Raw genomic sequence first — 17,101 nt, 5'->3', positions numbered from 1 at the left:
AATGCAACAAAGGACCATTTCCCCAATGAACCGAACAAAAGAATAGTGTTCCCCCGAAATAGTTAGCTCCAAAACTAAATTTGTAGCTTTGGCCAATAGGGAGAAGGTGAAATCCAAGATCATCATCTTTTGATTTGCAGTGAACATTTATAGTTTCATGTCCCTCTAAACTATTCGTAATTTCCACACTAACTGGATCTACTACCCATGCCCATGCCAATGTCAGCATACACAACATCACAACGATTTTCAATAACATAGACATTGTAAATTGTCATGTTCTTTTTCTGATCTTCAATCTGTTATATATATACACAAGCTGCAAAACAATGGCATAATGTTAAAGAATAAAAATGTCTTTTATTTTTTGTATTTGACCTGAGTTATTAGAAAACATTTATCCCAAAATTTTAATTATAGGAAACATTTATCCCAAAAATTTTAGTTATAGGAAACATTTATCCCAAAATTCTCTCACCATTAATTATTTATATTCTATTACTTGTTGTACTAAATTAATTAACTCAATTCCTATAATTGACATACATCAGTGACGGTCAATTCATAGAGCTAATTAATTAATTATATTTTATTAACACTTATTTCCACTTCTAAATTAATGGTTTAAAAATATTATACTATAAAAGAAATTTTTTTTGGAATAAACGTTTTTCTATAATTAAAATTTATTTTATCAATAAAATTTAAATGAATTAATTAATTAATTAACACAAAAGTTATATAATATCAATAGTTAATGATGAAAAAATAGAATAAAATAAAATAAATTTATAATAAATATTTTCTTATAATTAAAATAAATTTTATAAATAAAATTTAGGGAATTAATTAATTAAAATTAAAATTAAAAATAATAAAATATCAATAACTAAAAATTAAAAGTACTTACATCACTTTTAATTATAACCATTTTATATTACGAAAGGATTTTATGAACTGATTTCAAAATTTTAATTATTGACCATTTTATTAATAAAAAATTCTTCAACAATACATATTTTATTTATTGATGAAATAAATTTACAAATAGATAAAATATATATTGTGACAAATTTAGTGAAAAATTTCTTAAGAATAGATAAAATATATATCATGGCAAATTTAGTGACAAATTTCGTAGATAAAATTATTAATTAATCAAATTTAGCAACAAATATACTAATAAAAATGTTAATTCCAAATTTTTACAGTAAATGTTAAATAAATTTTAAAACATGTAATTATGGTTACTTACGTTTCCTTAAGTAATTATGGTTACTTATTAGTTTAAGCAATATAAATGGTGCTAATTCAAATGTATTACAAACACGTGAAAATTACTAAAAATAACAGTTATAAGGGATTGAATTTAATGATCAAAACTCTAATCACTCAACCATGGAATATATCTCTAACATCTTCACACATTCACATAATAAGTAAAAAAAAAACTTTAACCCCTTAGAAATAAGTTCTAAATATTCATGTGAAAATACTAGTCTCTTATATATTCAAACACAAGATTTTCATTAAGAAAAGAAGTCAAGAATGTCTAAGAGTCTTTGTCTATGCTAGAACCAAGCGTCTTGGTTGTTTTATCCTAATCTAGGTTCCAAAAGATTTTTCAATGATTAGATACCAACATAATAGCATATATCCCATCATGCAAGTGAAAACAAGAGATGGAACACATGAATATAGAATAAAGATATTCTATTGTAGAGAAAAAGTTACAAAAAGTTTAGGTACATTACATCAAACCTTAATGAAATGGATTTTAGCTACTCCTATACATTCTAGAACACAAGGATGGATTGAAAGATAAAAAGGATGAAGCACTACAAAAAAGAAGGGCATTACTGAAGGCCAGAAGCCCTCGGAAACAGCCCAAAACCGTCGGTAAAAGGTAATTACCGAAGGCTTATCGACGGCCAAAGAGCCCTCGGTAAATCCCTTGTCGCTAACATTTACCGAAGGCTTTTGACCTTCGGTAATTACCGAGGGCCAAAAGCCTTCGGTAATTACCGAGGGCCAAAAGCCTTCGGTAATTACCGAAGGACAAAAGCCTTCGGTAATTTCCGAAGGGCGAATTTTCTGCTGTCCAGTAACCAATTATGGTGTAGTTTATGATCTGCTTTGGTGCTAATTTCGTGTAATTTTTTATTACTCTCCTGCATTGTGGTGCAGTTTATGAAATTTTTCATGACATCAAGTCAAACTAACCACTGATATTTCTATTGGAGAAGGATAATTGAAAAGGAGATATCAAATTATATTGCATAATATGTTTGTAGTCTTTTACATAAGATACTTGTTGCCACAACACTATAACACTACAAGTTTTTACATCTCAGTACATAGGAAAAACATTTAAATTCTAAGAACAAATGTAAACAAGAACTAATAATAAAGACTATAAAGACTATCCAAGTTCAAGCGGCATGATGAAGCAGACTTTGATCAAGGTGCCACACACCTGCAAACCATAAAGTATAAATGTAAGTAGAAGTCATAGGTATTGGGAGAAAATTACCATACTGCTGGAAATGTACATCAAAGGTATATTTTTTCAACCAATATGAGAAGTAACGGTAGCAAAACATACCTAAATCCAACTTTCATAATAGTATCAACCAATAGAAAATTAACCTAGAATTCATAACTCAAGGTTATAAATTTCAGTGCAGTAAAACATATAATTTATGTGCTTAAGGAATGTTTAAAGATCTAACAATGTTATGTCAGATTAGAAACTCTAATCTTCTCTAATTATTATGTACTAAAATTCCTAATTCTATTTCCAGAAAGAAAAAGGACAGCTAGTAAATTTTCTTCATACAACATACTCACACTACAACTAAGTTTATCATACTTTGATTAGCATGTCAAAAGTGAGAAATAGAGCATCATTCTCGATTCCTCCAATATTCCACTATATTTCCAGAAATCATATATTTTCAATCATACATAACAACCACAAATTCTATCCTAGCATCAATTCACACATAATGACTTTTCAAGAATCTCGAAACCATTCATAAAACTACAACAACCAGGGAATATGCAACGCTATAATCATTTCCCTACATCATATTTCATCCAACATATTCAAGTATATATTAATTCCGCATCAACATTATGTTGTTTAAAGATGATCCTTATATAAGTTTTCCAAACACCTAAGCACATCCAGTCACGGTCTAAACATCATAAAACCCAGTGCACTAATATATATATATATATATATATATATATATATATATATATATATCAACCAGAAAAATACACATAATAAACCATAAATTTCTAGTTCTTAATTTATAAACCCAAAATCAGAACTCAATATGTACACTTCCTACATAATTTTTCTGATATTATGTACAACAGAGCAGGGGTATGGCATTACTGAACTCGAACATGATAATAATGAGACTATAACAGCACTGCTACACACCTCACAAATATCTCTCTAAGTTCTAAAACAGATCAGAATTTCGAGGAAGAAGCCATTATTAACTCTAAAATACAATTAATGACATATTCAAAGACACAAGCATGCATACATTAAGTTATAGAATCATTCAAGCATACATTAATCAAATTTTTAAAACAAGCTCAACATTTTTTCCTTCCAATCAAACCAGTTGCTTCTGGATTGAGTAATTAGAACCAGAAAAATAAAAATTACCTCCAACAAATGAGGATAAAGACCATTGATGCAACCTTCACTTTCTTGTCAACATTCCAAGTCTTCACTTTCTTGTCAGCACTGGTTCTTGCAATTATATTAGTACATAATAATTAGAGAAGAATAATGAACTGGGACCATTTTTAACATGTTGTAATTCACTTCTGGACTTAATTAATTATTAATCACCTAATTTGTTTTCAAAACAGAACTTTAATATTTTTCATAAGAAAAACAAAGAAGCATCCATTCTGACAGTGAGGAATACATAGATAGAACAAATGGCATTAATTTAAGTAAACCCATAATTCAAAAAAAGGAATTAAGAAAGTGGAAGAAGAATATGTATGTTAAATAAACTACCGCAGAATCCAGCGCTTTATGCGAAATGATAAGGTTTTAGGCATGTTAGTGGAAATACCAAAAGTGAAATGACATAAAAATATTAAAGACAATAGATCCCGGGAGAGAAGAACTTAATTCACATTCTTTCAGGCTTTTAATGTTCTCCATTCCACATCGATCCGTTTCATTGTTCTACCTATTCCATACACAAATTTTCACTCCTTCTAAAAATCTTTCTTTCTGTTTTCTTCACTGTTTTCACCTTTGTATCGGCATGCATTTCATCATGCGCCAAACCATTATATTCGCATTAGAATTCAAGCCACATATATAAATAAAAAAACTCTTTATGCCACTCTTTTCTATCCACACAGGTAGATAAGATATGTTCTTTGCCATATAACTAAATATAAATATATATCCTCTATATATTGCTGCCACACCTCTCGGTTCCCATTAAAATTTATAGAATATTTTTTCGTGGTCACACCATCGGCTATTTCTTAGATTTCTATTTTGTTACAATGTGCAGAATGACTCAAAAGAATGTAATAGATTAGACATCAATGCTGTTACACACCAAAATTAATGACAATGGAACAACTCCTCATAACCCCGTGTGTATAAAAATCATGCTAACATATCTTCTAGAAACATAATAAACGAGAACAAAAAGTAATAGGTGAGGAATTAGGTCCTGATTTGCAAGAGCAAAATAAAGAGTAGTACCTGATCGATGGCTGAGGGGTTCTTGGCATGGTGAAAGGTGGAGATCAGAATTGACATGGCTTGGATATGGTTCATACTGACGTTGAACTGATCCTGAAGCATCCTAGCCCTTTCATCACACAAGCTTGCCAGAGTTTCTTTCCTCTTCTCAATACCTTGCAAGCTCAAGTAGCACAAGATCCACAAAGATACTATAATCCAACCCACCACCCATGTCAGCAAAAGCTTCCTCCACAACGCTCTCTTCACTTTCTTAGAGCCAATATACTGGTAGTACTGTTGGTGGATTTTGCAACCCTGCCCAGAGATCTTCTCCCACCATTTGTGCCACATCTTTCCACCCCCACCACCACCTGGAAACCCCATCTTGGTGTCCATAATTCCACTGCTAATAATCCAGTTAAGGTAAAGGACAGACACAAGCCAGCAACATAGAACCAAAAGTAGATGCCCCACTTTTAGACCAAACCCAACTACATGGAGCAAACTCATCCACAACAGTAACCAACACAAGTAAAAAAGAAACAGTTCCAAGAGGTTGTGGGCGTCAACACGACCCCTGGATTAGCCTCCCTTGGCAACTACAAGCTCTGCCCACGCCGCGACACCAACCCTGACGCAGCGACAACACCTCCTGACGCCGCCAAACCACCGTCGTAAAGAAACAGGAGCTCGACAGGTTGAGAATCAATGGCAATGATGGTTTCGGATTGTGAACGACAGAGGGAGGTAGAGATTAGGGCAGGGGAGAGTGGAAAGCGGGGACGGGAGTGAAAGTTTGGGAGAAGCTTTCTCGGAAAGTATTTGGGAAAATGGAAGAGGAAAATCCCAAATTCAGATTTTATTAAGTGAATGCATATACCGACGGCCAAAAGCCTTCGGTAAATCCTCTGTGTAATACCGAAGGGCAAAAGCCTTCGGTAATGACCAACTTTAATGACCGTCGGGAAATCCTTCGGTATTATCATTTTTACCGAGGGGCAAGAGGCCTTCGGTAATAATCCTTCGGTAATCAATGAATTTGTAGTAGTGGAAGGAAGATGAAACATTGAGCTCTAGAAGTGCCTCAACCCAGTCTTCTTGCCTCTGTCTCATTGCCATGTCCAAAAGCCCCTTCTTTTGCCAACATTCAATGCTTTAACTAGGCGAGAGGTACTTATTTTGACAAATTAGGTAGCTTAGCTCGCTAGGCTACAAGCTCTTCTTGGTAGGGCTAGCGTCGGGCTCTCATTGGACGAGTTGAGACACTACAAGAAAAGCGCTTATTACCGACAGATAATTACCGAAGGTCAAGTGTCCTTCGGTAATTTGCGCTGCTTGTGATTTATCGGCAGATACGAGGCTTCGGTATTAGGCACGATTACTTCACCTAAATTTTGGCTATTCCCTCACTCATTTTCAATTTCAGCAGTTCTCTTTCCCCCTAATTTCTCTCTTCTCTTCCCCCAAAATTGAAATTCGAGGGCATGTGAGGGTACCCTCAAATATCTCCTCCTTCGTTTGATTCCCTTTTCTTTGCGCATCATCGGTCCCTTCCATCTTCTGTTGGCATAACGGTGGTGTGAAGAGCGCGAGCATTTCCGGTGGTGGAGCGGGTTCGTGCAATCGCAGAGGGTGCCTCCCTGTTAAGTTCACAATCATTTGCAGAGGGAAACACCTCCAATGGCGACGACAGCGGAGCCAAAAGCGAAGACCTACTGGTGCCACGAATGCGATATGAGCGTGTCCCTCACACTCCTTCCCTCGCCTCTCCTCTGTCCCCATTGCCACACCTCCTTCCTCGAACTAATGGACTCTTCCTTCTCCCAAAACGATGCCGAATCACCCCTCTTTGACCTCATTTTCCAGGACGCGCTCTTACTCCTCTCCCCGAAGCCCCTCCCCGCCAAACGCCACCCTTTCCCCTCCGTCAACGTCACACCCTCGGTCCTTTTCGCGCTCGACCCCAACGGCTTCGTTTTCTTCGCTGTGTGCAAAGACCAAATTTCCCTCTTTGACGCCGAGGCCAAATAGTTGCCCTGCAAACACCTTTACCATGCTGGTTGCATCACGCCGTGACTCGACCTCCACGCGTCGTGCCTGTTGTGCAGACTTTGCCTTGAGGAAGAGGCGGCACAGGAGGAGGAAGACGAAGGTGACGGCGTGGTGGCGGAGATTTGGAGGGAGCCTCGAGGTGCTCAAGCGCCTTTGCTATACGGTGGTGCTCTGTCGTTTCTTTTCTTTGTCTTGCATCTCTTTTTTAGTGCTAAATTAGACCAGAATTCCGCTCTGATCAACTAGCTTCACTGTAATAATTATGAGAATGAAACTCCAATTTTGATTGGAGTTCGAGATGACCATCGGAGAGAGTATAGAATTTTAGTTCGGTTAATGTGTGTGTGTTATAATTGTTGAAGAGTGTTATTGATGACCAATCCTAATTTTAGTTCGGTTAATCGTGATGGGTCTGTCCAAGGAGAATCTGAAAGGTCTCATACTGGCTTTGGTGTCAAGTGGGTTCATTGGGGCAAGTTTCATCCTTAAGAAGCAAGGTCTCAGAAGAGCTGCAGCAGCTTCTGGTGTCAGGGCTGGTCAGGGAATTTCTTATTTTTCTTATTTTTCCTTTAACAATTAGAATTTCTATTTGGAAGCTTGTATTTGGTTATACATGATTTTGTTTTCTTTGCCATTTTGCAGGTTTTGGTGGGTATTATTATCTCTTGGAGCCACTCTGGTGGGTGGGAATGATCACAAGTAAGCTTTCAGTGTTGTTTTAATTTTGTTTTTATGCTTAAAACTTTGTTTTTTAACATGGCAGGACGGGGCTGCTAGATTCTAGATTTTCTCTTACCTTTTGTCTTGTATTAATAATTGGTTTTGATTTTATCAATTAATTGTCTGGAGTTAATTGGATTTTATTTTTAATAAATTTTTTGAATCTGGTAAGTTAGGATCAACTGACTCGTTTTACATTAGGTAGTGGAACCCAGATTTCATGTTTTACATGCTTTATTATTAGCTAGATGCAAATATTTGTTTGTCATGGTCATTTTTTCTTCATCTGATTTCTTGCAGAACCTGTTTCTGTATGGTTTAATGTACAGTGTAGTTTTATCTTCAGTGGCATGCCATTGAAGTTCCAGACACTACACTGTAGTTTGCAATTTTGTTATCTCCTCTTACATCAGAAACAGGAGAAATTGGAGACCATGCAGCTAAAATCTCAACCCCTGGAGCAGCTAAATCAGGCTGCAAAATCAAGAAATGGTTAGAATAAGCAAACTGTTTCTTTGAAAATACAAATTGATATGTATATTACCTTTAGAATGTTTGGAGTGATTGCATTTGGTCCTCTAGATGAGAATGAAGCTATGTAAGGGGCTACTGAGTCTTTACCTTCATTACTCTTAAATATAGTAGCAGTGGGATTACTGTATAGTATGCAGTTAATATAATATAAATTAGTCATATGTATACACGAATGAAAATTGCTCCTGTGATTCTTAAGTGATGGGATGTGTGTAGTAAAAATATACCTTGTTAGATTTATGTAAGAATGTATGAGTGCCCCGTTTCTAAGGCCAAGTTGAACCGTTGGCAATGCATAGATAGAAGTCACATCTTCTGGCACTGCACTTCTCAATAAAACACCAGCTGCTCCAGACACCAATCCCAGAGATGAAGATTCTTTAAGACCATCACACAAAACAATTTTCCCCTTCACCAAATTCTCGTCTAAGGAATGGTTGATGCAAAACCTAAGTAGTCATGGTGTAAGGATAAAGAAATAAGACTCACTAAATGTAATTGTAAAATTGTTACCAGAGAGAAAGATTAGATTTTGGTACCTAGATATGGAACTATTGTATCCACCATTGATGTTTGGTGCATTTCCAGCATAAATTAATGGAAAGCTCTCGTTTTTCATATCAAATGAATTGATTGAAACTCCCTGAATATTTAGTATGATTTATGAGGTTAATTAGTTAAAACAAAGGAAGACTTGCCATTGATCACAATATAAGGCTTCACTAGCAAGGTTAACATTAATTATCACTTTTTTCTTAATGAAGAGTAAATTGAAACAAAAAAGAATATAACCAAAGTGAGTTATGGTAATATAAATATGATGTAAGACCAAAACATTCATACTCTGAATTAGTATAATGTTATTCATAGTAGCTCCTTCATTACGAAGGTCTTCTCCGTGCTTGCAGCTTTTCTGGCATATGGGGGCTTAGTAATAGTATTGGTATTCATTCTGGTCTTCAATTTTGCACCAAAATGTGGGCATACAAATGTGCTAGTTTATACTGGCATTTGTTCATTGATGGGTTCCCTCTCTGTAAGTAAATTAAATGTTTTCTCTCCTGTTAAATCTTATGTTTGATGATTGATCTACACTTCATAGTATATAATCCGAGGAACATGATTTCATGTTCAAAGTAATATGGTCTTTACTATTCACTACTGTGTTCTAGTAATGAATTTCATAAATAGACTTTCAGCTTCCATACGGTTTTTATATATTTTTTACTTGCATAATTATTTCTATAATAATACTTACTGAAAAATGTTTGCTTTTCACTACAATAATACTGAGGCTGATCTACGTTGGATTGCTATAATTTTACAGGTGATGAGTGTTAAGGCCCTCGGGACTTCTTTGAAGTTAACTTTTGAAGGGAAAAATCAGTTGATCTACCCAGAGACATGGTTTTTTATGTTAGTTGTGGCTATATGTGTCATCATGCAAATGAATTATCTTAATAAGGTTTCTTTTGAAGATTGCCAAGAATGTAAATGACGATTCATAAGAGCTTTCTATTTATAGTTAGATTTTATAATTTGTAGCCTTTTTTCTTCTGGAGATATATGTATTGGAATATAAGAATCATACTTTATTCTTTGTTGAATGACAAAAGATTACATTCATTATTACCTTCTTCAAGATATATGTTCCGGAATATGATTTAACTTGAAAGGAAATTATAGAGTTCATCGCATTACCAGCTACATTACAATTTGCTAGAGATTTTAAATGTAGTTCATTGATTCTTTATTCTTTAATCCTGCCTGATTTTTACCGAAGGCTTTTGGCCCTCGGTAATTACCGAAGGCTTTTGGCCCTCGATAATTACCGAAGGCTTTTGGCCCTCGGTAATTACCGAAGGGCAAAAGCCTTCGGTAAATGTTAGCGACAAGGGATTTACTGAGGGCTCTTTGGCCGTCGATAAGCCGTCTGTAAATACCCTTTTCCGACGGCTTCTGGCTATTTCCGAGGGCTTATGGCCTTCGGTAATGCCCTTCTTTTTTGTAGTGAGAGGACTCGCTAGGCGAGCAACTTTTGGCAAAAATAATTTAACAAGCTTCAATCTTCCACTTTCCTTCAAAATTAACCAAAACTAGATAATTCTCTATCTCTATAACACTAATGTACAAATTTTGCATCTTTTCATTGAATTTTAACACAAAACACATGAATCAAGACAAAGAAGGGGTTTTAATAAGTGTGAATAATAAGTAATTATCACACTTCCTCATTTTTTGTGTGGACATCCAACAAAAAACGAACTGCAATGCTCTCGAAGCTAGTGATCTTATTGTTATCTACAACAGTCATGCTACCGACCAAATCGTCGTCCCGCTCGATTGATCCCAAAATGCGTGAAGCGATTGACAGTGACATCGATGATGAAGAAGCATCTTTTGCATACCCTTGACCACCCCTTCCTAAAGATTCCTTGAATGAAGACAAGTTGACGTTCAACATTATTACCTAAAATATGAGGAACGATCGATCTGCAACAGAAAGTACAATAGCAAAGATGAAAATGGCAAGCGAGGCACACCCCTATTTATAGAAGCAAAGGCCCCACCTGTGAGTCGTCCTTAGTCATTAGATCAAGATAGATCCAATGGATAAAGGCATCTGACCTTTTGAATTTTTACATGTTCGAGATTCGAAGCACCACACACACCTCTCCCAATGGTCATATTTTCAAACACGTCGAAGCGAATATTGTTGATGCGTCAAGCGGTCTAAATGCACATAAAATATATAGGTGGCTAAAGAAACCCTAGTTTGCATGGAAGGCAAAAGCCATTTAACAAATTTCAAACCCATTCGCTAGTCATTTCGAGCTTAGGCTTGGGGTCTTGTGTACTATATGACCGTCCGGTCAGCCACAGATTGGACAATCAAGCTTAGATCTGTGTGAGTCACCCTCGAGACTAGACAATCAAATAAGTGAATTGGTGGTCACTTAAATACAGGTTTGAGGTAATGAGGTAGGTGATCTGTATTTACTGCACTATTAATATTTAAACTGTGTAACGTTAAGCTGACTTTGACATCGAGTGTTTTATGGAAATACCCTCTGAATATTGGAACGAGCGGTTGCAAGAGTACTTGGATTTCAAAAGAGTTTCAAACACTAAAGTGATCCAAATGTTAGACCGTTGTACGTCTCAAAATAATATTATTTTACAGGTAGCAACTATTTTTTCCCTCAAATATATAGCCTCTTCAAATACTTGCTGGTTTGGTACATTCTGATTATTTTGATATGAAATGCTCTTATTCGAATAATGCTAAAATATTTTGGATTTTTTACATATTCTTCTGCAGAAAGATATGGAGGAAATGTTTGGTGCAGAATTAAAACCGTGGCCCAATTCACCATTAACAAAACCTTAAGCACATTCTATACTATTATTTCCTTGTTTTCCGAAGTTTATATATATATATATATATATTTTGCTTACTATAATGGTTTTCTTCAATATGATTTGAAGTCTTATTTTAAATTTGTTCCTTGTTGTGATCAATGTCAACTACAACAAGTTGCCCCTCGTTTTATTTTTATTCATTTTCTTTATTTTCTTTGCTCAATTTTCCACCGTGGGACCCACACACACCATTTCTTGCATCCAACAATCTCCACTCCTATCTTTTTCGTTAAACCCTATACGTAAACTTAATTATATAAGGACCTTTTTCTCTCCCTCGTAATTGCATGCTCCACACTATTATACTTCTCTTTCTCTCTTATTTCCGCGGAGCCCCATACTATCACATGCAACCCTTAGCCATCCCAACCCATTAACTTCCTTTCTCCTACTGCATTGTAAAATCCAACCAATAAAAATCACCCTAATTTTTACATGGCTAACCCTGCATGACTCTCTTCCCCTTGCTTTCTCTCAACTTCTACTCATACCCTTCAAAGCTCCAACATTCTATTCATGCATAATAATCACGTAACCCTAAATCCCTTCTTCTTCTTCTTCTTTTTTTCTATTCCCCTCCACTGTTTCCGAAACCCATCAACACCAGAAGCACCTTCACGTAAACTTGCCCAGCTTCCTTTCTAACTCTACTTCTACACATTAACTTTTCTCCTTCTTATCCTCATCTTTCTTTTCTTCCAACTTCAACCACTCCTCTTATAATACAACCCCTTCTTATTTCTCTCTTCTTGTTCTTTCCTCCCTCGCCTCCAGACAAAACTATTTAGCAGACATCACTCCACTTTAATATATTCGCACGCACATTCTAAATTTCCACAACCCATCCGAGGCTCTCTAATTGGGAACACGACGCTCACACTCTCACACACTCTTCATTCCCCTCCCACATACACACACTCTTCATCCCCTCACAACACCCTCATACATATCTTCTCTCGTCCTCACCTTCTCTTCATTCATGTACCCATTCACACACTCATCTACCACATCCGACAAAATCATTTACACTTTCCCATGATTCTCACTCATACATCCTCTTCCAAGAAACCATCTACTCTACTCTATTTGACCTATTCCCATCACGCACATCTAACCGAAACTCTCCATGCATCACACCTATTTATTCTCCTCAAATAACTCAACTCATTTTATTCCTCACCACTCCAATCATCATTCATATCTTTCACTTATCACACCTATTTTATTCTTCCCTCGTACACGTACTGTCCAGGAACAAAGCCCCTGTTAGACACCCTTAATAACCATTTTCCCTAACCGAGAGGAAGACACCCAGTCTAGGGTCAACGAATTGCACCAAACAAGAGGAATACATCCATTAATGTCATGCAAAGCACAATCTAGTCCTTATAATGAGTTTTCATTTTATAATTTTTGTCTTATCTAATTTTATCCAATTTTCACAAACATAATGACATCAAAGGAATTGGTAATTGGTCTGAAAAAATCAGACACACTCGTTAAACAATTTCTTACAAAAAATGATTTTATAATGAGTTTTCATTTTATAATTTTTTTCGTATATAATTTTATTTAATTTTCACGAGCATAATGACATCCGAAGGAATTGGTAATTGACCTAGAGGGTTTTTTTTAGAGATGATGATTCAACCTATGCAGATGATGAAATTATAAAGGTTAGTAAAGATGGTGAAATTGAAGAGATCTTGAATGAACCTTTGCCTGAAAGTGAATATGCCAATGACTCAACTCTTTACAAAGACAAATTGTTTAACGACAAGTGTTTCTGATTTTTTCAATTGGGACTACAATAGAAATGACAGAGAAAAGGTTGGAGTGAGAGACATAAAAGACAAAGGGTTGAGCGGAATGAGGGAGGTGAACAAGAATGAGGGAGGTGAACAAGGGTTTGGGGTTTCTTTTTTTTAAGTTTTGAAAATTTTAAAATAAATCATTTATTAATAAAAACAAATAAGATATTTTAACTAATTTAAAATAATTCAATTTGATTTAGTTTGTAGTGTAGTTCAATTTATATATAATTATTATAAAATTAAAAGAAAACAATTCCACCTGTATCAAACTGAAAGAAATTATAAGGTGAGGTCGTGAAAGAGGTGAACTGTTGTCATAATGTTTGAGAAAACAATCCCACCTTGATCATGAAAGTAAAATCTATTACTTATATTTACTGAAGACCTATATGATCGGTAATAATTTTATGACCTTACCTTAGAATTAACTCTATCATGTGTTGAGTTGTCCCGCATTTGGTGAGTGACACTTCCTGCGCTTAAGCCTTCTAGAGGACGCCCAAGCTTCGTGTTGTTGGCGCTCAAGCGCCCCAAAAGGGGCACTCAGGTGGTGGGCGGTGGTTTGCTACGCTGAAGCCTCCAAAAAGGGCGCCCCAACCTCGAGCTTCCTTCCTTCTGGTGCTTTTTCTGGACCTTTCCGAGCTCTATCTCCTTAGCACTTTATCCCTGCTGCTTTCCATATTAACTCGTTTTCTATCAAAACAAAGGGAATTAGTCATAAAATCATCAAATTCACCCTCAACTCTCTTATTCACACAACTTAACAGAAAAATATGATTCCAAGAACGTTTCTAAGCAGAAAACGGTGTATTTAGCATCAAAATTACATCACAGATAACGATATTTTCAACCGTTAACAAGTTTATATAAGTAAGTGCAAACCTCATCTTACAAGTTAATTTTGTAAGTTTGACTTAACAAAATTTGAATTATGTTGTATAGAAATGATTATTGAAAATGCTAAAGACTTGTATCAATATGTAATCACATATATGAGATGATATGTGAATTATTTTTTGAGTTGTGAATTAAGAATTGAAAATTATGTTGTAAAATGGATCATTCAAATATACCAAAGGATGTCGACCTTGGGAATTGGCCGACGTTAAAGTATAATATGACGTCGAATTATCATTAAATCTGACGTCAAATAGCTTAAAGGATTTCAAAAAGAAATCCATTCTTAAAAAACATAGGTTTAGAAATGAAAACAAAACGAAAAGAAATACATTATAACAAAACATAGGCAAAAATGAAAACCAAACTAGTAAAAGAACCATAGGTTATGTAAAATGGAGTAGGATTTTGAAATCCATATCTGTTAACTTTTTGCTCTGGGTTTGTATCATACTTTCAAGCTTCACAAAAGCTGATCATAAAGACAACAAAATGCCTTGCTTTTGTAAACTTGAAGGAGTTGATACAAACCCAAAGACAAAAAGTTATAAAAATGAATTTGAATAAGAAAGCTCTACTTGGAACCAAAAGTTTGGTGAATGGAGGTGTAGGGTTTCAAAAGGATCTGAAACTCTATTTAAAGTGTAAATGTGGGGAAGCATATGAGCGTTTAGTATTCATTTATTTTGGATTGGACGTCAGTTGTTGCCTAAGCGGACGTTATACGTTTGTTCTGGTTAAAGTTTAATGTCGAAGGTGTTAATGGTTGGACGTCATTTAGTTTAAGACGTCGAATGCTACATCTACATGATGTCTACCAGTTGAATTTATTTACAATACTGTCACTGATCATTGTTAACATTGACTATTTTGTGATTGGACGTTGAATGTGTTACATTATACACTATTTTTGTATTAGTGATAGTACATAGATTTAAACCTGGTTTTTATTTTCCAATTTCTTTCTTTTTCTTTGCTTTTCTCTTTAATAGATTATATTTGAATGTTTATGATAGATGTAATTATTTGTATATTAATTGAATTATTTTTGAAATCTCACATTAATTAGTTATAAGGTTAATTTAGAATATATAAGTGAATGCAAACATCATCTTATTACAAGCCAAATTTGTAAGGTTGAGTTAGACTTAAAGTTTATTTCTTAACAAAATGTAAATTATGTTGTATGAAAATTACTATTGAAAATGATGAAGACTTGTATGAATATGTTGTCACATATCTTGGATGATATTTATGTGAATTATTATTTGATTTCTGTATTAAGGATTGAAAATTATGTTGTAACAAATCTCCTTGTTTCACTGATGATCTAAGTCACATAGACTAAGATATCATCATGTGGTGAGAAACTGAGGAAAGTTTTTCAACATTGTGACATGGATAAGTGTCTTTGCTTCTCGGGGATTTAGTCTCAATCGATATCATAATATTGCTCAAAACTAAATCGCTTAATGTGAGTTCTTTTTCATAGGGACAACAAAAAATCATTTTTCAATCTAACTGGGGTGTTTTCACGTCTCAATGTCGATGGATAAAATTAATTTAGTGTATAGATTATTGATTTCGTGTACCAATTTCACCCACACACTTAATTATTATAATCTCTTTATTACTCGAATTTCAATGATAATCTCGTGCATCACTAGTCTATATTTTTGTTTTATTTGGTTTATTTATAAAGATGAAAATGGAAATGCAACAACAATCAATGAGGTGTAGCGTAAAAGTGATAAAACTCAAAGTGGTATATGTGGTGATCGGAGAAGTTGCAATAAAGTAACAAGAACATTGAAGTAAATTGCATAAAGAAAATTACTAAGGAAAGAAAATTGCAACCATCAACATTGGATTAACCATTTTTCCTAGGAGTAACAAAGTACCTGACTAAATAAAGGCAGGTCGAGAAATGCGTTTGAACATGTCAAAACACAATACTCTCGCCCATCCAGCCCACCAACCTGTCAGACCAGATGCAAGGCAGGACATGCAAACTCGTCGGCTTGTTACACGTTAATTAACTTAGCTCGCAAAATTAGGTTTGTATGTTGTGTTTTTGGCTTTTCTGGGAGTGTAAACGCCATGAGAGTATGAACGTTCCGAGAGTGCAAACACCATCGTGAAACTATGAACACCACAATAGTACAAATGTTGCGAGAGTGTGAACGCCGCGAGAGTGCGAACGTTTTTGAGAATGCAAACATCAATGTAAAACTATGAACACCACGAGAGTACGAACACTATGAGAGTGTGAACTTTGCGAGATTGTGAACCTCGTGAGACTGCGAACGTCACTAAACTTTGAATGTGAATCCCTCTCAACTATCTTTTCATAGTCTGAATCTAATCTCACCCTATCTTTATAGGGTGGAGCAAGGCAAGGTAGAAGAGTGAAGCAAAGGCACCACATGTTTATGTTTTCGTTGTCATTGATTTGCCTTAGTTCATTTTCTAGGTTCGTGTTGCAATTGGTTTACAATTGACATTGTCAATTCCTCTATCTACTTGTAATCTGAGAATCAAGGTTAGAAATTAGGGTTTTTTTTTTAATTAGGGTTATTGCAAACATAGAATAGAATACCACATCTTGCTACTACAGTAAAACATGTTGGGTGTTTCTTCCAAAAGAATTTGGGTCAAAGAAGAAATTGGAGAGCTGTTCTTCTAGAAGTAGCAACATAACATTGGTGGGAATCTTCCAAACCATTTTCTAATTGCTAGCATAGCTCGATTCAATTTTGGTAGGCCAAAAATAGTTCGAATTGTCTTATTTTATCACCCCTGATTTTTTTGTTTGCAGTGTTTTAGTATGTATGAATTGTTCCATTTGTCATTCTTGTAAAATCAAAATAAACCTATTTATATTTTCAACCCTCCTTGGACAATTACATATTTGAAT

The 17,101-nt window shown here is 35.0% G+C and overlaps 1 protein-coding gene and 1 long non-coding RNA gene across 3 annotated transcripts; one reads left to right on the top strand and one right to left on the bottom strand.

Annotated features, from left to right (window-relative positions):
- Positions 1-2,248: 2,248 nt before the first annotated feature.
- LOC148192301 (uncharacterized) lies at positions 2,249-5,738 on the bottom strand. 2 transcript variants are annotated; one of them, XR_015782315.1, is made up of 3 exons: positions 4,763-5,738; positions 3,689-3,775; positions 2,249-2,476 (listed from the first exon to the last, which is right to left on the bottom strand). It is a non-coding gene; the product is annotated as an uncharacterized LOC148192301 (long non-coding RNA). The 2 variants fall into 2 exon arrangements; XR_015782314.1 differs by having other exon boundaries at positions 3,689-3,769; positions 4,763-5,736.
- An 837-nt stretch (positions 5,739-6,575) lies between these two features.
- On the top strand, positions 6,576-9,548 carry LOC148192300 (putative magnesium transporter NIPA3). Its single transcript, XM_088098006.1, has 5 exons — positions 6,576-6,959; positions 7,218-7,332; positions 7,439-7,495; positions 8,959-9,086; positions 9,378-9,548. Exons 1-5 carry the CDS (start codon positions 6,576-6,578, stop codon positions 9,546-9,548), a joined length of 855 nt encoding a protein of 284 aa, XP_087954132.1.
- The last annotated feature ends 7,553 nt before the right edge of the window (positions 9,549-17,101 follow it).

This window comes from Vigna umbellata, chromosome 9 (assembly GCF_029865625.1).
Source record: "Vigna umbellata cultivar VRB3 chromosome 9, Vumbellata_1.0, whole genome shotgun sequence".
Classification (NCBI taxonomy): domain Eukaryota; kingdom Viridiplantae; phylum Streptophyta; class Magnoliopsida; order Fabales; family Fabaceae; genus Vigna; species Vigna umbellata.
Note: the sequence above shows the minus strand (reverse complement) of the source record. Positions and strands in the feature narration are given on the sequence as shown.

What these genes read in the sequence shown, in the direction of transcription:
- LOC148192300 (XM_088098006.1), top strand. Translation starts at nt 6,576, where the DNA reads ATGCCGAATCACCCCTCTTTGACCTCATTTTCCAGGACGCGCTCTTAC. An exon ending in AGCTTCTGGTGTCAGGGCTG is followed by an intron (nt 7,333 to 7,438) that starts GTCAGGGAATTT and finishes GCCATTTTGCAG; the next exon opens with GTTTTGGTGGGTATTATTAT. An exon ending in CATTGATGGGTTCCCTCTCT is followed by an intron (nt 9,087 to 9,377) that starts GTAAGTAAATTA and finishes ATAATTTTACAG; the next exon opens with GTGATGAGTGTTAAGGCCCT.